Here is a 25,746-nt window from a genome sequence, read left to right as displayed (position 1 = left end):
AGGCAGCATCAACAGTAAGGTTGCTTGGATGCAAAGGGAGAACACCGTGGTCAGCATTTGCAATAGTTATCCACACTGTGCACTAACAGATAAAAAAAAGAAAACAAAGAAGAAACAGGGACACCAACAGAAAGTTAAACTTGGTCACACTTGGTCACACTGGTCGGTGAAGTACCACTAAACACTGAAGATGACCACACAATTTTGGAAAAAATACAAAGCACTTTAACAGAGAATCTTTTCAGGAATATGTAAGTAATAATAAGCAGGAGTTGTGCTTTATTTGTCTCAAGAACTAGACTAAGAGTCTACAGCCTAGCAGCTCTGCAGGGTTGTGCTGAGGTCAGCATGCTAACATGCTCACAATGACAACACCAACGTACTGATGTTCAGCACGTTGCACCATGCAAATGTAGCCATGTCTGAAGATTTGACCAAACAAGCGCACAAGATGAAAGTCAAGGGATCAGGAAAGTTATTACTATCTCTGTGTGTGTCTGTACCAAATTTTGTTAGGAGTGTAGTTATACTGTAGCTTCATCATGTATTTTCATGACTATATAAAGTTGTGGTCTGGGGTCAGTGTGAAGGTGAAAACTGATCTGGTAGATGCTGACATATTTAGGTGGTTAAGTGAAAAACTGGGATGAGGAGTCAGAAGGTCAAATTCAGCACGATTCATCCTATTGGGGACCAAGACTGCGGAAACATTGACTGCAATCCTGTCTGGGCTAAAGTGATGAGGCTGACTGTCCAGACGTTGCTATGCCTACACCCATGCCACTAGTGTAGCTAAAAAAAAATGTGTAAATACATCAGTAACGCCCATCCTTGAAGTAATCCTTGCAAAGCCTGATGACACCAAATGACTATGAGAAGAAGGAAGTGGTTTACACGTCAGTGTTGGCTGGTGTCAATGCTAAAACAAAATGAGAAAAACTGTGTGGTTATCCAAGTCTCAGTGTTAATTTTCAGCCAACTGACATTTTGTCAGTTGCATCAAGTAGCACTTGAATAGAAGCCTATCAAATACAAGGGTCTGTTGAGACAGTCCAGGAAGCATCAATGGGCTGACCATGTCAGCCGTATCATTTTCTGAGATGGGCAGTCTGGTGTGTGTGGAGGTGCTTGTGCATCCGTGTCTGCCTTGAAGTGTCAGCCTCAAAATAAATAGAACAGCTCTTGTTTGTGGCTCCCGGACTGTTTTACATTTATATTGAAATTCCCAGCTCCCTACTGTCCTCCCAGCATCTGCACAACACTGACCTCCCAGGGCTTTAATCTGCTCTCAAATCCAATAACCAGTGTCTCTGGGTGACACCTAGCACGGAATCCCAATCCCTTCTATATACATCTATATAATTTCTCGGAGCATTTGTGTGTAACTCATCAGAATTCCTCCTCCTGCTCTGAGCCAATGTCAGTTTGTTTCTTCCCTACAAGCAGACTCTACTAAAAGCCAAAAGAATAAAAAGATAGGGACAGCACATCACCAAACACGGATACAGGCATTTTTTAATAGATTTAACAGAAAAGAATGCTGCTGAGTGCCATGTACAATGGAACGCATTTGGGTCTTCTGATCATCACACAGCCTCTATTCTACATTTTTTATATTTTTCCTATTTTTAAGCCACTGGATAACCCCCGCTGCACCAAAATTTATAAAGGACGGAACCATTTTATATTTTAACAGTGTTTCCCACAGGCTGAGAATGTGCTTGTGATGGTGGGTGGTGTGGTGTGCCAGGTTTAGTAATAAACTAGTCAAACGAAGGGTTATTAAGGACTAGTTATTGAAAGTGTGGCAGATGGCTCCTGACATTACTAGCAGTGAAAGTAATACAGTAAATCAATAATTAGTAAAGATAACAGCTATATTGCACCAGAAGACACCAGACTTGAAGAGGAGGCAGAAAAGGCTGTTTACAATAACCCATGATAACACAAGACAAAGATCAGAATTAGGAATAGGAATACCACAGGCAGCAGTGTGTCTCTATGATCCTCTCACTCTTCTGTGACTACATGTTGCTACTTGTCACTTTGATCATGAAGGTGACACTTCTCTGAGAGTATATAAGCTAAAAATAAAGCTATAAATGTAGTACAGCGGTATAGTAGAATTGAGTATCTATGGTTCATAGTTGAGAGAATATCCAAGACCCAAGAGGAAACCAACAGAAGGGTGGAAGTGAGAGAAAGAGGTGACACGCTGTTATTGCACTGGTTTTCCCTGTCCTGTAAATATACTCACATTTCCACAAAATTCAAGAAACTCCATCAGCAAACAATACAGAGCAAAGAATAAGGATATCAATGAGACCTGCTCTCCTCTAAGCCATAGGACAAGTGGCAGCCCAAAGAGGCTGGGCATCCATCACAGACATGACTATCTTGTAAGTGCTGACCTGCAGTCATTACAGTGATACGAACAGCAAGCCTCCACTCTCTGTGATTTAGGGCCTTCTGGGGGCCATACAGAGACGGGTGCTGCGTGGAGCCATGTTGGATGCTCAGGCTGATTAATAGTTAACGGGGACCCCCAGGCCTAGACAGGGGCACCTGCGATGAGTTAACACGGCATATGTAAGGGCTGCTTGAAATAAAGGCACTACTGTTGGTTTCTAATGTCTCCCTGTTGGCCCTGTAGCCTCACCCAGTGTCGAGTCAATTGCCTCAGCACGAGTACGTAAGGAAGCTGGATTTCAAATCAGGTTGTGAATCATCCAAATATACACACACAACCACTGAGATATATCTATATGTGTATATATATATATATATATATATATATATATATATATATATTAAAGGCAGAGTGTATTTATATTCTCAAGTTTCCATCGTATGTCCACACAAATACTGAGTAACATACAGAGTACTTAAGTCACAGATAGACCAAAGTAACGGACACAACGTCAGCCCCCTCCTGGCTAAAACAATAGTATAATAGTGTGGTCAAAAGTGATTGTTAGGATGTTGAACTGAAGCGATCTGACAAATTGTTTTTAGTGCTCATCTGTATAAATATAGTAGAAATCTTTACACTATCAATATAGTCACTTGGTGCCCAATATTGTCACTTGGTGGGAGGCTGACACTGCAGATAAATATAATATAAATATATTTTTGAATAATTACACTTTTGACCAAAGAAGTACAAAAGTAAAAAACAAACACCAATGATATGTGTATATTGATTTCTTAGAAAAAAAAAAAGAATTTTAATGTTGGACTGTCTGAAACTGCAAATACAGCTTCACTGAAAAAAGACACATTAGCACACCTAACACATCCCTATCAGTATTATCAAATACTATCATCATCTATTTGTGAGGTAAACATCCGAATTTGACACAATATGTCCCACTGTGTATGCACAAAGGGTGCTTGCTGGGTCTCCTCTAACCTGTTGACCTAAGCTTCCACTTCCTGTCCAGTCAGCGGTTGGTGCTGCTGGGAGTCATGGGCACAGCCATCTGTTTATCCAGTTAATCAGCAGCCACCAAGGTTTTCTGGACAACATTTATCTACAGTAAACACACAGTGCTGCAAGACTTCTCTGGCTTAAGTCTTAAAAACAACAGAGAAGACGCAGATGGAAAGAAGATGAGCGAGTAATGAGAAAATGTAACACAAACACCACGAAGAAAGAGTCAGAATTGTGGAAGGCTGGAAAGTGGGATGTTACATCGTAGAATTACTGCTCCTGTTGTGCACCAGCACATATCCAGGGGGATAAGGGCCGCTCAAGTATGTCAAGCCAGCCTGTCCTTTCCTTTCCTCATAACTGGTGGGTCTCAGCTGAGCGATACAGCAGTGCAGCTGCTGGTTTGAGCCCAGTCTGGCACATCAGTTGATGCCGCTGAAACTGGTCTAACACTGGGCACCAACACTGTTATACTAAACACAATAACTGCAAACAAGCGGCATAAAGTAAAAGCTGACTTATCAGGTCAAGTCTGTGGTCTACTGTCAGCAAAAAATGTCTAATGAACGCACTTGTACAGCTCAGTGTTCTACACATATTAGTATGCATATGACGTGCAAAGCTTGCCTATTATCCTTCTGAATCTCCTTCATGATAACAGTACAATTTCAGTTCTCATCAATCATAATGTACAAAATTTGATTCAGCATCATTTTTAGCAGTATGGGTCACTGTTCTTCTTTCAGAGTTTAATCAGAGTGACCAATATGAGTGCAGTCTCATTTTCTGTCAAACATCTGTGCAAACATAGGAAACAATGAAAGATTCCATCTGTAATGACATGTTCAAATTCAAGAATTCAAAATTCACCGTGTATTAGTGCAACAGGCTGAGACTTGTTCTAAAGCAGGGGTGCTGGCTTCATGTTCTACTACTGTAATCCACTGAAAGCCCTGTTGCTTTTAGAACGAAGCAACTTCTGTTACTCTGACGGATGCAAACTGGAAGAAACTACCTGTTCATTCATGGTGGAGCAAAGCACCACGGAAGACAGGAACAACGCCAGCTCTACAAAAGAGTTTAGATTTTATTTATTTATATTTTTTATTGATATCTGGATGGATATCTTCTGCATAGGAAACACTGTAATCACAGCACAGAACAAATAACTGTATTGGGTAGTGGTATTGAGCAAATCATGTACACTGAAGGAACATGTATTTTATGTCTTTCTCTACTATGTACTGTCTCATGTAAAGATATATGTAGCTTATATCCTCCAGGTCTTCCTTGCACACTTGCACAAAGACAACAGCATTTCATCTTGAATTCTTCATGGCCACCTCGTACAAACCTGGAAATAGGCCTGATAATCAACTACAGGAAATCTTGCACCATTATCAAATGTCAAACAGAGAAATTCAAATTAATCTCCAAACCCTGTTGTTCACTTTTGACTCCTGCCTTACTTTTCATCCAATTTAGTGCCTATTCTGACCCACAGTCCCTTGTGGAGAAGGGAAGATTCCTGTAATTACAGCTGACAGACTGACATTTGGTATTTTACTGAGTGTGTAAGATGGGGAAGGGGGCAACCACATAGGGAACAGAGACAGGTGTAAAAAGGGAAGTTGTTTAGAAATGTGGTGTTAATTACTGAAGATAATGCCACAGCAGGGCTGAAGAGTGTGGAAACATGAAAACAGTAAGTATTCATATCCATATCTGAGACACAATCACAGACAATTTTAGATAGCAGAGAGTCAGAGTTAAGGGGTAGGACCCCGCTGCCAAAAATGGTTTCATTTCCTTCCTGAATGGACACAATGTGAAACACCTCTGCTCAGATAAAGCTTTTCTTTCTCTAAGTACAACAATACTAATCGTTTCAGAGCTGCTCATAATTCAGCTCCTGGGACCATGGCCCATTTCTAATGAGGCTAGCTAAGATGCAGAGACTTGATAATTCACACTTGATAATTGCCCTTAATTGGCTGGCGCTGCAATTGTGCATGGGTGTGTGATCATACAAGAGAGAGGCCGTCTTTCATCACTGATGAAAATTTGCTCATAAAACATCTTAATGTTTCTGTATACACTACTGCAATCATTCTAGGAACCTGAAGAAACATCTAAATTTTAAATGTGCTAAATGCTACTAAAGCTATTGCATGCAAAAGAGGTTACAGCTAGCTTAGCATTACGCAAAACTGGGTATATTGAGTTGTCTCAAATTTGTGTTTATCACAGTGTTCTTTGATCCAGACTAACATGTCAACAATTGGGGTTGGAATGCCATGAAATTCTGTACAGACTTTCTCAGAACAGACACCGGGCTGCACGTATAGTCGCCACCACATCCTCCACCCTGACCCTCAACACAGGGGAGTTCCACAGCTCCAACACCATCATTAAGTTTGCTGACAACAAAACTGTCATCAGCCTGATCACCAGTGACGATGAGACGGCCTACAGAGAGTAGGCCAGAGCCCTGACATCTTGGTGGCAAGACAACAACATCCATCTTAACATCAGCAAAACTAAGTAGCTGATTGTGGACTTCAGGAAGTGACAGGAAGGGGGGCATGCTCCCATCACCATCACTGGGACCACTGTGGACAGAGTCAGCAACTTCATGTTCCTCTGAGTTTACATCACGTCCGTTATTAATAATTACATTTACATCAAAATGCAACATTTCTTAATGTTATGTGCTGGTAAAAAACTAATTTTTGGCAGTATATATAAATACTATAGTTCTTTAGATTAGATTTTTAAAATTTTAAAACATTGATATGAGTATCAGAATTAAAAATTCAACATCCATCAGGATTTAGTTTTAAGCAACCCACAGTACCCGCCCATTACCGAATATCCAACGTATATCTTTAGCACCGTTTCTGTAGTTTGTGCAACTGGCCTCAGAGTTAAAGGAAAGTAAACTTTGGACATAGATTCATTGGGTGGCCAGAAACATGAGATCAAATGGATGCTAATTTTGCTTCATGTCTGCTCGAGTGGAAATATGCAAACATTTTGTGATGTTAGCAATACCTTTATAAGGTAATGTCAGGGCTGTGGGTTTGTCAGGCTGTCCTTCTGCCTCCAAATGGCCAAAACAAATGCATCTAAAAATGATTAAGGCAGCTTTAAGACAACAGCTGAAGTATCAACAGTATCTGAATTCATTATTAAATACATACTCTACCAGTCTGTTCAGTACAAATCCAGCCCAGTGCTGCCAGAACAAACCCACTGTGACAACAAGTTATGACATGTCATTGGTCTTCATAAAAAACACATGCTCCATACACCCACCTGTTTACTGCAACGGTAAATAAAAAGAACACATTCAGTGGGTTACCACTGAGTCTCAACTCATGGGTGAACAGGAGAGCGGGTGCGTGGGCCGGTTGCTGCTATAAGGGACGGGTGTCTGCTGAATTCCCAAGGGGAAACAGGCGTTGAGCATGAGGGTCACACCGAGTGGGTGGCTAATACTCTGACTCAAGCTCATAGCTGGACAGTGTCAGGTCTTCCTGACCCCTCTAGGGCAACAGAACAGAGGAGAGAGGAGCTGAAATAGTAAGGCTGTGACATGTCTCCGCCAACACGCAGTCTGCCTCAGTGGACACTGGAGATAATGTGCATCAAAGCAAGACTATGTGGAACAACCAGATAAAAAGTGCCTGGAGCTCTGTGCCATTTCAAAAGACAGAAGGAACAGTGGCTGCATTTCTGTGCACAAAGAATCCCTTTATAAGCCAAGCCACTCAAGAGACTTAGTTTTGGGTTGAAATACTGTGTGTGGACATTTTAACTGGGTTGGAATAAGCAGGAAAACTCAAGCTCAAAGAAAAAAAACATCTGGTAAAGTCCTGTTTGAAACTGGTTACTGTGACCCAGAAAAATCTGCCTTCTGTCAGTTTAGTTTTTAATCATCAGCACAAATCGTTTACTTGAAAGGCACTACGGGTTCTTGGGTAGATCAGAAACCTTTCCATCTTATCTGTCAACCTTTTCATTTGAGTTCGAGTAAAAACTATTTCAAAACTCATCATTAAACAGAATGAATTATTTTTTCCTATATTAGGAATACATTATTACATGAAGAGGAAGCGGGAATATTTAGGTAACTAGCAGCAGAAGCCTAATGATGAGGTGTAACTGTGCATAGGAGAAAGTTTAGCTATGTCTGTGTCAAGTCATTACTGATAGTGGAGGCGCTGCTTAGCTTTACTGACTGGCTGACAGGCCAGTAACGGTCGCAGGTGCCATAAGCTTGGTCGCGTTCTGCCCTGGTGAAGTGGTGAAAACATTACAATGATGCAGCTTGTATCTGCACTCACATATGGCAAAAAAGGTAAGGAGTGTCATATGATTTCCTTTCCATATGATTTTCCCTTTGTGATATTGATATCTTAAAATGATTTAGATTGATGAGTTGAGGCATTCTGCTTTCAGGGGAACAAGCCAGGTGTAAATTAAACCAGTAGTATATGTGTTTCTCAAAAATCCTCTCTTCAACTGGTCAGCACCCATAACTAGCAGGTAATTACATGGAGGAAGGGTCAGTGATGGGGGTCAAGAGGACTGGAGTGTGGAGGAAAGAAGACTGTTGCAGTATTGTTGTTTTACTGACCTCCTACAATTCAGCTACAGCACTCAATTACCCCTGAGGTCAAGATAACTGCAACTACAGCCCAACCGATTTATTTGCCTATTACAGATACTGATTTTGATTTTCAATTCTTCTGACCGATCATCGGTCATGGCCAATGATGCTTAAAACCAACCAATTCTGGTCCATAAGGTGACATATCGGTGCATTTCTGATCGTATCCGTATATATGTTATCCAATATGTGGCGACATGAAACCTTTGTTTTTACAGTCCATAAAGTAAAGTATGCTTGAAGTCATTTGAAAATGGTGTTATTTTATAGTTTTTATACAGCGAAAAAAATAAGCAATCTCAGTGATGTCTGCCCCGTCACAACACTCAACACAGGGGACAAAAGCTCTGAGACACAGTGGCAAAATACAGCTGGGGTCAAGAAATGTAAAAGCCACCTCCTAATGGTTAAAGAAATAACGAATACCAACATAACCCACCATCTACACAGACACATTACAAACACTAAAACAAAGTAATCACAGCTGAGCAGTGGTGGTGTAGAGTCAAGCAGTATCTTCATGGTAAAGTTGCTAACTAGCTTGTGAAATACATTGCTGCCAAGTTAGAGTGTATATGTGTGCCTATCCTGGCCTCAATAATGAAACAGATTTTTTACCTTGTTGTACAGACTTGTTGAGTTGACTTAGGTTATCTTTACAGTTCTCTCTGTGTGTGAAATTGTTGGACCCTTAAAAAGACACTTATACCATTCATGCATGTTGGTCTTATTTTTAAACTCCAGGATAATAGAGGCTTTTAACTTTCGTACTTGAAGGAAGCAGTGTGCCTTCACCATTTACTTCTTGTGGATATCAGGAACTGTATGTAACTGGGGAAGCTTGCAGGTGAGGGGTGGGTCGCATAAGCTGGAGACACGGGAGCACTGGGACAGTTACTTGACTTATGCCTAAGACCAAGACCAAACTGAAACCAATTTGGGTCTGAGGTGTGGTTGTTTATCAGTGACTGACCATGACCATGACTCATGAAGGGCAGGTAAATACTGCTATGTCATTTGTGAGTGACTAACTGCTGTGACAATAGGAAGATGCAGAATGGAGAGGGGGACATGAAGGGCAATAAAGCATGAACAGATGGTTTCACTGTCTCAGTCAATCAACTCCAAAAGCCTGTTTGAGTCATGTTCATTAAGCTCTTATGAAAATCAAAACAATAATTGTGATACCTGTGCAGCAGGTGTGGCCTTGCTAACTTCTAACCAAAATGTTTCTTGTAAGTATTATCCTGTGCTTTTGGCTGAAGGAGCACATTTTCCGCCCACCTGAACAGAAATAAACTATGATGATGTGAGGGAGGAAGAAGGAGAGAGGAGTGAGAATGAGTCATAATGTCAGGAGAAATGGGCTGACAAGTCACAAGTCTGTTGACATACATTAAAAACTGCAGTTCAACAGCACTGACACATACTAAAGGAAATAAACCTGAAGGGAATTCAGTTTTCCTCATTTACTTAACTCAACAATTCAGCACGGAGCTAAGAGAAACTAACCACAAGCAACTAAACTTGGTGCTGATGGAGACACTGAGGTCGATTTCACAGATGCTAGATGGATGTGGCACAGAAGTGCAAGAAGCGCACAGACAGCGCAGCAGGCACAGCATCTTTATTTCAGAAGCCCCACTTTGGAGATAAACATCGAAGTGCATGCACAGACCCCCAAATCTTTACACTGCGTCCCCCTTTGTCCTCCACCCAGGCTCAACAATCCTTTATTTTGCCGCCGCCTCCTATTGTTGGCCCCTCCTCCACTCCTCCCCTCTCCGCAGGTCTTCCAGAATAACAGCAGCTCATGATGGGCTCGACTGAACTCAGAGCAGTGTGTGGCACAGTGGGGCTGAATCATCTCCTTTTTGGCTTTTCTCTCTTTTTGCTTTTGTGTGTTGTTTAGGTGGTCGCTGTTCGGGTGTGTGCATGTGTGTGTGCTCAACCAGCCCCCACAGCAGTGGGAGAGGAGGAGACAACAGTAAGCATGAGCAATGTCGTTTCCCCCTCCCTCTTCCTCCTCCTCTCCTCCTCCCTCACTCTCCCTCTCTCTCTCTCTCTCTCTCTCTCATTTTCAAGCTCCTTCTCCTCCATTGCCACGGCCATCGGGATCCATCCTCCCTCTCTCGCCATCATTCTGCTCGGTTATGCAATACACAGTCCTCCCACGGTGACTAACTGGTGTTGGAGACCTACTGTAACACTGTTGTCAGTGGCGGTAGGTGCAGATCCATAATGCCATAGCGACTGTCTGCCGCTCCGGCTGCCTGTGCCTCTCTACAGACGTCCGCTCCATGGGATTTTACAGCTTTTCCTCCTCTTCTGGAATATCACCTGCCAGACTCGAATAATTCAGGGCTCAACGGACGCTGTGTGTCACCGAGACACCATCAGCAGATCCTACAGACGTAATCATGCACAGTATTACTGGCATTGGGGCTCCGGTGATGGGCAAGAGGCTTTTTTGAAAGGCACTAATTGCACTGTTCCCCAGAGGAGTCTGAAGGGAGCGCAAGGGACGCTACAGAACGAGGGGGTGTGTAGATTTACTGATAAACTGGGAAGGGAGGTGGAGGAGTTGTGTGGAGTTTAGGCAAAGCAGTGACTTAACAGAGGGAGCAGGCAGGGAGGATGAGAGGAACAGTGGGGAGGTGGGAGGGGGAAACTGGGGAGAGGGTTTCTGCTTGCCCCCTAAACCGAGGCTGTTAGTGCTTGAAGCAGCCCCCGCTAAAAATCTGACTGCAAAGACTTGGAGGGCAAACTTAATAAAAACGGAAGTTGGGGGGTGGGGGGCGGGGGGTTGTTGAACCTGACAGGTGGCGCTATAGACTGGGGGAGTGAAGAAGTGACACAAGGAGGTTTTCACTGAAAGCGTAGCTGAGCACCGCTGCCTTCTACTCCCCTCTCTGTCACTTTGTCTGTCGCTCACAGGCACAGGGACTGTGGCTCCACAGCCATCCCCGCCCCTTCTCCCCCGGGTCGCCACATGTAGCATGCCCTTAAAGCCGTGTTTTTCCAGTGAGGATCAAAAAAGCATGCCGGATGATGTTGTCTTACACCTTAGACACCATAGGGTAAGCCACTTTTTCTTTATACCATTGTTTTTTTTTTTATTTGTCTATAATGTCTCTATTTCTGGAGTTTTAGTGATTTCAGTTAATTTAGTGACAACTATACTGCATGTTGACATGAGAGCTGAAGGGGTTAGGATGATTGTAGCTCCATTCACAAATGAGCCCAAGTCAAGAATGATCCTGTTTACCTTTTGGCTCACACATTTCTCTTGGAGATGATACCATGTCCTTACCTTCCAAGACTCATCCAGAGGGAAGGTGGGAATAAAGCTCAGAATAACTACTTAGAAGGACCTGTGGGTGGTTAATTATTGAAGGCATATAAAAAAAGCTGGGTGGCTTTGAGGGGGCTCTAAATAGCTGCATGCTTACTTTGACATGGGGGAATGTTGGTGTTGGCAATTTAAGAGTTTCAATGCAGAAAATCCAAGGATGAAGCTGATTGAGTGCTTGAGGAACTTGGCTTCAAGCGGTGGAAGGTCATAAACACTGGTGTTCATTGACGAATCTCAACTATGCTCTGTGTAGCCACTGCTGTGTTTAATTCATGATTGATTTCCTTCTGGTGGGGGGATTACATTGGCAGGGCAAACCGAGCGCAGGGCTTTAGGGCTTTTTGTGCAAAAACCAGTAGATTAGCAGGAAGAGGATAACAAAAGAAGCAACGCTAAGCCTGGAAAGCAGCATACTAATTGAGACCAAGTTCTGTTTTTCTATGTTTTTCCACTTTCTATGCAAGTGTGACATCTTCTGACATGATCTCCATAATTTCCCTTTATTCCAGATAAGTGCCCCCTTGCCCGGTTAGGTAAGCATCAGGATCATGGGCACGACAGTCATCACCCTTGAGGACGTACAGACACTGGAGGTCAAGGAGGAGCAAGAAGAATCCATCTTGGCCATGCTAGGCATCATTGGCACATTCCTTAACCTCTTTGTAATTGTTTTTGTTTACATCTACACCACACTGTGAAGTGCCAAGCAAAAGAGATATGATTTCGAAAAACCTGCCACATAAGACTTCTACAAAAAAGGTCTAATTAGGAAGTGACACATGTTGGAAAAAGAGGTCTAACATGAACATCTTGCACAGAGAGAGGAGAATGACACTATACAGACTGGCAAGGGATGAAGATGAAGAAGCCATACTGCCAAGCCACAGTGATGAGCCAGGGAGATAACAAAGGGCTAAACATGGCAGGACCAGGACTATTCTAGGACCTCAATGAACAGAGCCAGGACTGAACCCCCTGGCTTGACAGGAAATACAAACCTCCCCTTGATCTCATTTTCTTGGACTGCTGGACTCACTGAAAACATGAGCCAAACAAGACAGTCTGATGCTTTTCCATTTATTCTTAATTCTTAATTTTTTTTGAAGTTTATGGGACTGTAATTGCTACTTGCCTGGAAGGCATTTTAAGCAACATGATTAAAGCAGAGGAAGAAGTAAGGACTCGGTGGAAAGCTGCTCGGGAGACACTGTTGGCCACCATCAGTCTTCAGGGCCAAAAATGTAACAGCTTCAGGGCCACTGTCAGAGTACCTTTCCCAAGACACGTGGCTGTGGAGGAGCTCTGCTGTACTGTTGTCTCCCAGCATACCTGCCATCTCAGAAATGCCCTCAATCCACAAATAACCATCAACAACAAACACATTTCCATTAAAGAAAATACAAGCTGCAACTTAAACATCTTGTTGGGGATGAAAACAAAATGTGAAAATTCCCAAAAAAGGGCAATATTTTTATAGAAAACAGGTCAGTTATATCTGCAAGAAATTAAAGGAGATCAATTTGTAATCTAACAATGCAGCTGATTTGCATGTAAGATGCAACAGAGTGGGACTGGGGATGAAAGATTCTCTTGATTTATTTCATGTTCATGTTAATTTCAGGGTAGTGTCAGCTATCCTTTTCCTGTATTGAAAAAGGCTTTTTCTAAGTATTTGAATAACGTCTAGATGTATTGTGCAATAGGAGACATCTGAACAATAAACATCTGAGCACATCAACAAGGATAGCCTCGAGCCTCATCTGTGAGAAACCCCAAGGAGGGCGTGTGAGGGGTAACTGTGAGAGAAAAGTGTGAGGATCATCACAGGGGTTATTTCATTACATATGCAGGTGTAGAGTATATGTTTCCAGGCACTAGGATGGAAATAGACCTGTTTAGGATTCAAAGTGGCATATTCATAATCACAAGACAATAGCTCCCCTCTGCTGACTGATGCATGCTACATCCAAACTGAAAGCCACTACAGACTATTGACTGCTCTTGTTGTCTAAAGACTCGAGTGAAAAAAGGAAGGGAGGGAAATCAGAGGGGCAAGCATCTTCAATCCGATCCAACACACATGTTTCAGAGCGCAAGAGAGGGAGAAGGTTTGCACCACGGCTCCTGTAATTACAATGATGCTCACTGTTGGTGGCACCCCACCTCTCATCCCTCGTCCCCACCCACTTCAAAGTGCGTATCAACCCATTTCAACCGCTTGCAGGAAAGCCTGTGGTAATAGAATCAAATATTTCCACGGGTGAGTAGCGATAAATTGCAAATCCACAAATCCACAGGGAAGTGGTGGTAATGAATGAAGGTGGTGCGGTGGCTTTTTTTTTGCTTTCACTTTGTGGTGGTGGAAATCCTTGATCTAAGTGTGTATGAGTTTGTAGAAAGAACTCCTCCTGTGAGTGAAGTCAAGCCTTCTTTTCCTGCCGGGCTGGTGTAAAACCTCTGAAATTGCGAATGAAAAATTGCTCGCACACTCACTTACAGTAGTGAGACACACCCATTCAATTGTAGAGAGGCTCCGTAAACACATGGCTGTCCAGCAATGAAGGGATTGCCTCCTGTTCCACCTGGTCTCTATCGTATGTGGAGTGATTAATCATTACCAACCACCTTCCAACAGGCCAGTCATGTTCAGATTACCCTCCAACACCATACGCACGCCCACTCAACATGACTGATGGACCAAAACAGCCATTACTTCAGTGGTGTTGCCTGCTGAAGCCGAGATTAACTTAGAATCTTGTCTGAGTCAAAAGGGAATTGAGGTGTAGAATTGAATGGAAGTAACGCTCAGAATAACCAACAAAACAAAATATCCCACATCAGAGCTGGAAACCATTTAGTGACAACCAAAACGTGCCAGCATATCATTCTTCAATTAAGATAAATTAGTGCTGCTGTGACATTCAAAGGTATTACCTCTCACTAATGGCTTAGCTTCTTGTGATGGAGTGCCAGGCAACAATGGGAAACTGTAATGTATCCCAAAAGGCTTTGCCAAGACACTGATGATTAATGTGGAACAATGTGCTAGACCGTCAGGGCTGAGGAGCTCTGAGGGGGAAATAGCAGCTAGAAATAGAGGCCTGTGTGGTGGTAAGCAAGGCAAGATGGGGGGCAAATAAAAGGTGTTAAGTGTCATTGGGAGAAATGAGGCTCGATTTGGAAGGGATTTTTTTCTCGAGTGGAGGAAGGATGATTTTGAAGTTGCAGTGAATTTAATCCCATCTGGAGTGCACAGGTGTTCGGGTCAGAGCACTTGATATTTTGGCAAAATGATAATTCAACACACCTTATTTACTGCCACTTCTTAGCTTTAATCTCCAGATTTTGTGCTCCGTGTTTTGGTCAAGTTGAAGTCTGTGCTCCTTCACTCCTGCTTGTGTGGCTCTCAGCTAAACAACATATGTGACCGTAGTAAAGCATCCTGTGTGATCATGGCCTTGGTGGAGTTAACAGGGTGGTGTGGGTGAGTCAAGACGAGCAGGTGACACAGTAGAATATGGACAATGCTGCGAGGCATAAATATATTGGGATAGCATTCCCTGTAAAGGAGGCATAAGAGACATTTCATTAACTAATTTCATTTCATATTGTTTAAGTTGCATAGATAGATTTTTTTGGTGGCCAGGGGGCAAACAAACTCCATAACAAGTCACACAAAGTTGTTCTAGCGTGCTATGACAAGGGACATGTCTACAGACTATTAAAACACCCAAGGGACACAGAGCAATATTAGCATTCATTTGGATCTGTGATTGTGTCCACCTGATGAATGTTAATAATCAAAAACATTCACTCTCTCTGTTTTGGTCCCCACCAAATCCTGAGAAACATTCCCAGCTCTTCAGCTGCTGAATGCTCCAGCCTGATCAACAGCATGTGAACAGTGAAACAGTGAAACAAAAACTAGGAGCTAAAAGAGGCTAACATGCTCTATAGGGCTGTAGAGTTGGTGTGAATTATCTGGGCTATTCACTTCACATGTAGTTATCCAACTCATTGTTAATATAAAAATATTGATTAGTGGAGCTTTGAATAGATTAGAGCTCTTCCCCACACAAAGCCTCTTCCCGATGCCCACTCTTTTCAGTAGTGGGCAGGACATCTTATTCAAGCAGCCCAATTTGGAGAGAGGATTAGCTGAGTGTGAACCTGTCAACACCCCCATCAAGCTGCCTTTGAAGTGTTTTACAGCACATATATTATGCTGCAACCGCTGTCTATGGATCACAGTCCTTATATTACTGTCTGAAGAGATTATATGCAGTTATATTTCTTCTAGAACAAAACATCTGCTACACAGACTTGGACAAAGCCTTCAGCATCTGCTTGAGCCGTGTGAGGCTGTGTTCAACACAGAGAGGCTGAAGTTCGTATGACTCGATGTAAAAATGCAAAACAATACTGGTGAAGCAGTATTGTATTTCTGTGTGTGTTGGATGTGTGGGAAAAATGTCCTGTTACAACCATCCAAACCATTTCCATGGGATGGAAATCTCTCACACAGAAAATTATAGAATTATTTCTGATCTTTCTGCTGTACATGTTCTGGAAATATGAGAACTAAAACTGGAGGCAGATGCCAATATCAGCATGTGAAAGTTTAAAAGAAAATCCAATCACAATATGTCAACTGATACTATTTGTTTATTATTTACATGAACCCAATAACTTGACTAACTTGATATCTGTGATAAGCTAATATAAGAAGAGAATATGTGCTGCTGATTGATTGGCCCAGCTCGACTGAAATTCATTAAAATTTAGAAACAACACACCAAGAATGTCTTAGATTGACACTTCTGACCAAACATTCATACTGCAACAAATGCAGATGATCAAGTATACACACTTGAATAAGCACAAGCTCAATAGTTACTTGAGCTCTCCCTTTATATCTTCTTCTGTATTGGTATGTATTCACCCACTACCAGCTCTTCTCACTTGAGGAGAAGGGGGCTCTCAGATCTCCCAGTTTTTCATTACAGCCAGCTCTTTTTGAGATATGCCGACAGCTCAGAGCTCCTGGGCAACCAGCTCTCATACAGAGGGTGGTCTGAGAGCCCGCAGGTTTCATTTCACTTGCTGCATGTCATCCATGACTTCAATTAACTACGTGCAATGGCTAGTTGGCACAGTATAATGTCATTTATTATCAAATTGAGTGGTAAATGCATAGATTTTAAAGGACAATGTGTCATCATTAAGGCTATGCTTCAGCAGAGCATATGGTGATGCATTATCAAACAAGGGGCCATAAACTTCATATTGTTTGCGCATGCGCACAGACACGCACAGACACACACACACACACAAGTAAGTGTGTGTCAGAGCGTGTACCAGATAATGAGGAGCAATTACAACACTCAAAATGCTTTTTATCAGCTGTTATTTAATTATGAGACCAGGGGTGCATTAGCACACACGAGCATGCAAACAGAGAGATGCTCCTGCAAACTGAAATATCCCAGCAGCGTTAGGCACAAAGGGGTGGCACACACTCAGCTGTAACTGCCTGTGGGCTGATAGGCAATAGTACACAATGGGAATGGGAGGGCTGAACCACTGATGCTGAGCTCCTCATGTCTCATGTTCTCTCCAAACTCAAAATGGGCCCGATCAAACAAAATTTAAACTGCTGGAAACAGACTGTGTCTGGTTTTACTGGGTATGAGCATTAGGATTTAGCCCTGAAATCATTACAAACTGAGGAAACCTGAAAATGCTTTGCTATTTTCTTATAGCCTTCTCCTACTTTGTGGCCATCAAGTCTTTTAAATTTGTATCACCTGGCCTTTCCTAACAGTTCAGTTCATGAACTACTCCCAGTAACAGAAATTCAACCAGGGGTGCCCAAACTTTTTCACGCCACTGCATATTTGTATGCAATGTTGGGGATGATGCATTACAAAAGCAATGTGTTACAGAAATATATTACATATATGAATAAATATATTTTGCAGTAACAGAGTAAAACAACATGTTTCTAATAAGATTTCCATAATATTACAATTATATCACATAACAGGTTGCTGCTGGTTCTGCCTTGACCAACTATCAGCGATGTTAACCTTATAATATTATTCATCACAGGAGACAAGACCTCAACAACTGCTGTTGTTAAATTCAGCTGTGGGTGAGAAATTATAAATCAATGATAATTGATACGAGGTTTATGATAACATAAACCTCCATGTTCTGAACAGACACATTAAAACACCACTGTACAAACACTAAAGCTACTTCACAAACTACTACTACTAGTCCAGCTACTACTCTGTCTGCCACTGGGCTGTCTGCACGAAGACCAGCTGGGTTTCCCCAGGATGGAAGTGAAATAAGCCTACAGAAAACACATCATATGTGCTGAAATGGCACACAACGGTGTGTGTGAAGCTGATTGCTGTGACGGAGACGGGGAGAGGGAAGGAGGGAGAGAGAGAGACACGAAGATCACCAACTCAGAGAAACCGCCCCTGCCTTTCTAACATGACCAATGTTAGAAAAATCACAACAGCAAAGAAACAAATGCTGCCACCGCGATCTCCACCCTAGGTGCAGGTGTGTTGTGAAGATGGTATCACCCTGCAGACTGCAGCAAGATCTCAAGCCAAGCCAAAGTCATTGTGTGGGATCCAGAAGGACCACGAGGTCCAGGAAGCTCCAGACAAGAGGAGACATGTGAACTGGCTAAACTGGACCGAGCACACCAAGAAATACTTGAGAGAGGTCCACACACAAAAAACAGCACTGCTTCTCCTGCTCCCCTCCAAAGCAACCTATTCCCTGTCATCAGAGGTACGAGCTGGTGAAACAATACTTCTACAGATTAATACGAATACTTATGAAGCGTTCGATTCAAAATTAGAAATTCCCATAAATAGAGCTATGATGTCCAATTACTTCAGATAATTTCTGTTGGCTTCCCATCCCTCTCAGCTGGTGAATGGTGCCTTTATCTTTATTTCACTGCTTAATCTTAAAGAGTTGATCCACTTGTTCTCCTGTGTTTCCACTAATTCATGCATCTGATTAAGATATTACGCTCTATCTCCTCTGATGGTCCTCATTCACAAATTTTTGATGTTGCTGAATCCGCATCTTTAGTCATTGATGAAAATAGCTTAATCATTAACTGTCCATCACTGTAGTCTTTGTATGAAATCATGGTATTAATAGTAACATTTATTTATTGATTTATTGTATGTTATGAGTAGTGCAATATTCATTGCCTTTATTTGTATGTACTCTACTTAAGTATTCATAGCTGCACTTACTCCCTCCTCACTTGTTTGTTCAATAGTTATCAGTTGTGTGTGTTAGTGGCAATAAAGCTTTCATTTATAAAGAAGCTGTTTATTTGAGTTTGTGTTTCAAGTATTACAGTCACTGTACATGAGTCAAGATGATCTTCAGATCAAGACTGAATTAATTAATTAGCTATCAGTTTTTCCCCTATGAAACCCTTCACTCTCCCTGAGATAAAATGCATTCAAGTTGAATTGTGTTTAGTATTAATATTGACTATTTCTGATAGCCAGAAGTGAGTGTAAATCAGCTAAATGCATGACTGCAACCAGGCTAAAAACGGTCAGCCCAACAATGATAACCAGCAAGTCCCTGAGGACCCGAGGCTGGATATTAGCAATGAACTGACCTGACCTGAGAAGTGCTGAAGCCCACAGTGTACTGAGAGCTCTAACTGAAGCTCACTGCAGCTTCAGTCTAAGATGCTGTGGCTCCATCTGCTGTTTCGTTCAGCAAAACTCCACCACCTCCACCACACACGTAGTTAAAGGCACAAAGGAACATATACTACACACAGACAGCTTCCACTATAATTCATAACTAGAGGCTACACTGCAGTAACTCCAGCCTGCAGTTATCCCTGAGATCAAAGACCAGAGTCATCCAAACCAACTATCTCAACACCAAAGGCTACCGGTTTGTTAGAAAAATTCAGACAATTTCAGCAAATATCATTGGTTTAAATCATTTGACAGGATGAAAACAATTCTGAACAAAGGAAAAACAGACCCCAGGAAATGGTGCCCAAACATGAGTGCGTGCATGCTGCTACCATGTTAACAGGATTTCATGATGAACCTTCAGAACCATCCTTGACTGCTTCCTTTTGCCACACCTTAGGGCCCTCCCGATCTTTCCGGCACTACGGACACCTTTTTATACCCCAATATATTAGAACTAATAAAGTGTTGCATTTTGCGTAAGATAAACCAGAGACCATGGTGGGGAATGAGACTCTTGTCCACACCAGTGGCACTTTTTTTTTTTCACAATCACAAGCATTTCTTTACTATAGTGTCAATGGTGTTTTGACACACTGCCAAACAGTAACTGTCCCAAAAACAACTTTATATTCTGAGTCATTTATCTTATTCAAACCTTTTAATAGCTGTTGACAAATCAGTCTCAATCAAGTCCACTTACTCAAGTCGTGTGGAGCTTTTGACCATACGACACAGACATCATCTGCAATCTGCTCAGTTGTCATAGAAGTTGATTCTGAGTGCTACTAGGACTTCTGGTCTGGCTTACATTTTGAAGCTGACAGTGCTTCCAACACCTACTAAACAGCAGCTGACAAAACAATCACAGATTGAGATTGTTGTTCTGCTGAGATAGGAAGAAAGACTGTGATATGGTGGAAAGGTCCAGAAGAGAAAGTAAGTGGAACTTGAAGGGAGATGTCAACTGCTGTTTCCAAGGTCAAGGGTGACCTTTGAACTGGGCTGCACAATGTGTTGTTGATGTCTTGAAATAAAACAAAAATGTTCTGATCGGCCACACTTACAGAAAGGATGAGAAGCACAGAATCACAGACTCCTATTGGCTGCATTCATTATATTGCTTCAAAAGTTCTGTGTCTGTTGCATCTTTGTAGTCTCAACACCAAGACGTTAATGGCGTTGCAAGCAGTTGTTCACACAAAAACTGAAAGAGGGATTATTTTTTTATTTTTATTTTTTAGACTAAAACAAGCTTGAGTGAAAATTTCAAACCTTGCCAGCTTTCAGACCTCCACACACCTAACCAAATACTGTGTGAAGACTCCCGTTTTGTGCTGGTTAAGCCTCATTCAGACACATCCAGGTATCCATGAAAACACAAGCTGTTTTCAAGATACACAGTCATGCATTGGGTGTCCATTGGGGTTCGACAGGTGATCCACCCTTTTCTCTCATGCTCTGTGGCCTCTATTCTAGTGAAATACATGGAGTTCTGAAGCATTTCTCCCAGGCCAACCAGTAGTGCCCAACGTAAATGGTACAAACTGGTAGTGGTTGTTAGTGCTCCGAGCCTTGCTGGATGCCTCAATTCTACCTCTTTTACTTTGACTGTAATAGCCTTCATTTGTAAAAACAGGGAGCCTACCTGAGTCGTTGCGCAGGTAGGAGGACATAGCCGGGATGAGGCAGGACTGGCTCAGCAGCTCCTGCAGCACTGCTGGCAGTGCTGAGCTGTTGTGGGCTCTGCTGTCTGCTGCAGATGCATCAGCACTGTGGCAACTGCTGGAGCCTGCTGGGTTGATGTAGCTTGCCAAGACCTAGTGAACAAAACAATTTAGGCACACTGTAAGATGAAATTCACAGAAAACCTGCTTAACTTGACACATACACTGCATACTTTATATGACCTGTTCTGGAGCAGGGCCAAACTGGGACAATCTCTGTCCTTAACCGAGCCACGTCACCACGGTACACTTGGCTACAAACTAATTAACTAACCAACTTAACTGAGACATTTTAGGTCCTTTTATTCAGGAAAATCAACTTTTCATACTGTAAGAAAGGAAATCTTAAACTTTTGAAATGGTTAGAAGTGCAATCAAAGGGTACAATCTTTTTGGAAATGCAGCCTCAGGTGCAGTATATTCTCAAGCTGCCCATTACCTGCAACATGCTAAAAGTCTGGGAGTGAGTGCTGCCTGAATGCATTGTTCAGGGCATCAAAGTCTGCTGTAGATTAATGTGTACTATGGTAGCCACAAAGCCCCAAAAAGCAGGGCAGCTGTTGAGCATATGAAACAGGAAATGGAGGCACAAAATGGCTGACATGTTTTTTTTTTTTTTTTAACATAACATAATGTGTCGACATTTTAACTTCGACAGTCCTCGGTTAAGTTTAAGGGGTTTCTTTCTCAAACCACTGTACTTCTAAATCCTTAGTTTAAAAATGATGCGACATTGATGGGTAGACTTACCTGCAGCAGACAGGTGACATGTTCCTCTTCTAGCCGTTGTTTGGTGAGGGCCTGCTCCACGTCCCAGCCTGAAGCTGTAGATCCAGTACCAAAACCAGTTCCTTTAGCCCAGTACAGCTGTTGCTCTTCACTGGTGCCCCCACCATGACAACTGGATATCTGCGGCTGTCAACACAGACACAGATATGAGATAATGCACAGGGTTAGAAGGATGGGTTTGGGGTGGGGATTTGTTCTTAACTTCAATACATGTGAATTAACACTTATTAATAATATTCTAATTTACACTGACCACTTTAACTTATGTTATTCTTTACAGTTCCCTCCTATGGTTAAGGAAAGTACTTGCCAGTGTATTAAAATGGACTGCCCTCTGGACACCACTGAGGATGTAGGTGAGAGGAGGATGTTTGCCAAGCTGACATCGATCATGGACAACCCCTCCCACCCCCTGCATGACACTGTGAGGGGCCTTAGCAGCTCCTTTAGTAACAGACTGCTGCATTTTTTTTTTCGAATGTTCTCTATTGCTGTTTTTCACTGTTTTTACATGCTGCTGTAATGCCAAAACTTCCCTGGCTGGGGATAAATAAAGTTTTATCTTATCTTATGTTAAAATGGTGGTTGTGTAATTTCCAAAAGTTGCATTTGACTGATGAGTGACAGTGACCATGTTCTTGAGGTGGGGAGAGCAGAGGGGTTAATTCTCCTCAGCAGAGTAATGAGGAAAAAGAGGATTAAATTATCACAGAGCCCAAAAGGTAAAAAAGAACAACAGAACTTGCCCTTGGTGTTACAGTCGTCCTACTGTCTAATGCAGCTCAGGGATTCTCTGGCCAAGGCTAAATTCACTCTTGGTGAATGTAGGAGAAGCATCTTCAGATGTATGTGCTGTTTATTTTTCCAACTCGTTACTGTACTGTCCATTTCTCTACTGTCAATATCATTCTGGATGCCAACGGCTCAAGTGCAAAACAGGCGTTGTCCTGGTTGTGGTCTGTTCCGATCTGTTTGTCACAAAGTCAGTTTTAAAGCAGGTCATGTTTTTAGCTTTTTTGGCTTCTTTATTGCTTTTATTAAAGTACTGTTCTTTGGAATAATATTTGACTAGGTTTTGGTGGCACCCACTCGCACCTCCTCCTGCCACAGCCACCTACAGTTGAACTTCTATGTTTCTTTTTGAGTTCCATATACTTTACATTTTCTTCAGCCAGTGCTGTTGAGATCCTGCACATGGTTCAACAAAAACCATCTCAATCAGTTTAACAGGCAGGACAGTCAAGGCGAGTTTAGAGCCAATCTATATTCAGGATAATTCCCTTCCTTTGCTTCTCACCCTGAAGGTCTCAATAACACAAAGGACGTGTCTCTGACACTATTTCTCTCCAAAGCTCCATTTGCCTCTTATCATTTAGGCTGAACAATTAAGCTATTTGTCTGGGGCTCACAGAGATATGCAAAAGAGACCCTGAGTAAAGGCCAGCAAGGCAGAGAGCCATTCATAATGACAATTATATTTCCTTTGTTTCTGAACAACACAACGATCACTCAGGCAAAGGACCACAGTAGCTTCTGGTGTGGTGCCTGAAGGGTCTGAGAAAGAAGCCTGAGAACTTGACAGAATCTTGTCTTTTTTGTCACTCTCATATCATATGTCCAAGGCACAAGACACAATCAAATATACACAACTTATTTGATCAGAGCTGAAAGACACTGTGATGATTTATATTTTAGTCTGTTTAGATTGATATTATTATTTGCAACACTGTTCATACACCAGGCTAAATTTGCTTCATAAAATGCTTTGGAATTTGTGAATAAGTTTTTTTGTGTATGCATGTGTGTGAAAGACAGTGTTTCTGTACTTTCGTCTTTGTAATTTTTAAAATCAAGTTGGAGGGACTAAATCAAACAGGAAGGACATTTCTGCTTTTCTGAGGCTAGGGATTAGGGAACAACTGTGGCCAATAAAGGTCTTCATGAATATCATTGTAACATTGTGGATGTGTGTGTGTGTGTGCGTGTGTGTGCGTGTGTGTCTGTGTGTTGTGGGCCATACCTCAGACACACTGGTGCTGGCATTAGGGTTGCGAGGGGCATGGTGGCTGAGAGCCGACAGACAGGCCAGGATGAGGTGGATGGCGCCGATCTCCAGAGCCATGCGGCGTAGCAGCACGCCATCATCAGTGGTCAGAGGAGTGCTGCTGAACAATGCTCGCAAGACATGGAACGGCAGTGTGGGCAACACGTTGGCTGATGGAGACTGCAGGATATGACCTAAGAGGATGCCATAGCATTTTATTCAGGTTTGGGTTCAAGAGAGATTTATTGGTTGGCCAATATGAGTGTTAGTGCACCACTGCTGACTAACTCACTGAGCTAACTGAGATTTTCCACTGTGACAATAAAAGGACACTGAATGCATCATAAAAGGTAACAAAAATACAGATGCTAAATATGAGCAAAAACATTTACCAAAATGCTATTGGAAGCATCTAGCTAAACACATGTTTCAGTTTGGATTGAATAAAAAGGAGTAACTCAAATAAGATCTGTGATCTGTCCCAGTGATCAAAGACTGATCTTATTTGATCCATCTTTGATTTAAAGCAAGAGCTGATATTTGTGTTCAAATTCCTGTAGCCATTTGGAAGCCATGAGTAGGTTAACCATGTTGTATATGTTGGGATGGATATAAAATTTCATCTTCTTATAACCATGTAATTCTGCAAAGTTATCCTTTTGGTATTTTTCAGTGACCCATGCTTGTTTTTAGATCATTTCAGGAAAAGTTATGAGGCATTAAGGAAACACCTGTGAGGTGACTAAGGCGTGATTTTTATTCAATATGTGCCTCTCCAGCAGCTGCATGATGAGCTGTTTGACCTGCATCACTCAACAAGATGAGTAAGTTACTCTGACATCTATCACTAACAAAGCCTCTCATTCCAGTGATCTGGGGAAAAAACTCAGTATCTGCAAGAAATGTTCATGTAAGAATCAATGTCACTATGTAGTTTAGATAATATGAGCGGAAGTCGAGGCTGTTACGAAGATGAAATACAGGAGACATTATTAATATTCAAGAAGAGAAAGTCGGATACAAGAAACACAACATTAGAAGAGGAGGAACTCAGTGGAAGTGTTGAAACCTCCTTTCTTGCAACAGTTAATGTCGGTGTTGGCAGCTGTGTAGTGCTTTCAGACTTACTGCCCTCTCCATCGTCCGTGACACCCAGCACCAGGCGCAGCAGACACTGGGCGTGCTTTCTCTCCTTCAGCAGCACCTCTGCATATCCTGGCAGGCGCAGGAACAGGCCGAAAGCTGCCAGTGAGTGGGCAGGGATGGGTGACATGGTCTGCACTGAGGACGATGATGACGAGGACGACTGGGACTGCTGCTTGTTGATGGGCGGGGGTTCGGCGGCAATGGACTCCGGCGCCTCATACACCAGCTCCCCCGACTGCTCGATGGTCACCCACTCGAACTGATCACTGTCCTTGGGCTTCTCCTGTGTGGCGGAGGGCACCACTGGTGCACTGACCTGTGAACAGCCATCCGGAAGAATAAAGGGTAACTTTCGCGAAGGTGAGAGGAGTGAATATGAGACAATGCTGACAGGTAAATTTGAGAGAGAACAAACTCTGCAGTGTCATGATGTGGCAAATTCAAGCGTGAGGGAGAGAAGAGACTGCTGGCTTCTCTACAAACCGCAAATGGAAAACAAAACTCTTTACCTTCATCTGCGAACAAAGACTGACACTGACCAACATAAAAACACCAGTTTCATCCTCATTTAATCGAGGCGCAAACCATTTGGCAGACTTTATAGCCATTTTAGAATAAAGTATCACAGTGAAGTACCTGAGTTATCCAAGGGGGGTTGAATGTAGGGTAACTGGACTTGGTTGTAGATCACTAAATATGAGGCTAAGCCGAGGGGCTTCTTCAGTTCTAACTGACCTTGATAACAACCTCACAGAGGTTAAATACCCAGGACTCCCACCCAGCCAGTTAGAACTGAAGGGGCCCCTTGAAT

General features: G+C 42.4%; 1 protein-coding gene across 4 annotated transcripts in view; it reads right to left on the bottom strand.

Moving 5' to 3' along the window:
- birc6 (baculoviral IAP repeat containing 6) overlaps positions 1 to 25,746 on the bottom strand; it is a 123,018-nt gene that overhangs the window by 31,673 nt on the left and 65,599 nt on the right. For all 4 annotated transcript variants that reach the window (XM_041948215.1, XM_041948217.1, XM_041948219.1 and 1 more), the window contains exons 61-64: positions 24,918 to 25,251; positions 23,766 to 23,983; positions 21,707 to 21,871; positions 20,878 to 21,049 (exon numbers count right to left, since the gene is read on the bottom strand). In XM_041948215.1, coding sequence (XP_041804149.1) covers positions 20,878 to 21,049; positions 21,707 to 21,871; positions 23,766 to 23,983; positions 24,918 to 25,251 — 889 coding nt within the window. The remainder of the gene's footprint in view (positions 1 to 20,877; positions 21,050 to 21,706; positions 21,872 to 23,765; positions 23,984 to 24,917; positions 25,252 to 25,746) is intronic.

This window comes from Chelmon rostratus, chromosome 11 (genome assembly GCF_017976325.1).
Source record: "Chelmon rostratus isolate fCheRos1 chromosome 11, fCheRos1.pri, whole genome shotgun sequence".
Taxonomy (NCBI): domain Eukaryota; kingdom Metazoa; phylum Chordata; class Actinopteri; order Chaetodontiformes; family Chaetodontidae; genus Chelmon; species Chelmon rostratus.
Note: the sequence above shows the minus strand (reverse complement) of the source record. Positions and strands in the feature narration are given on the sequence as shown.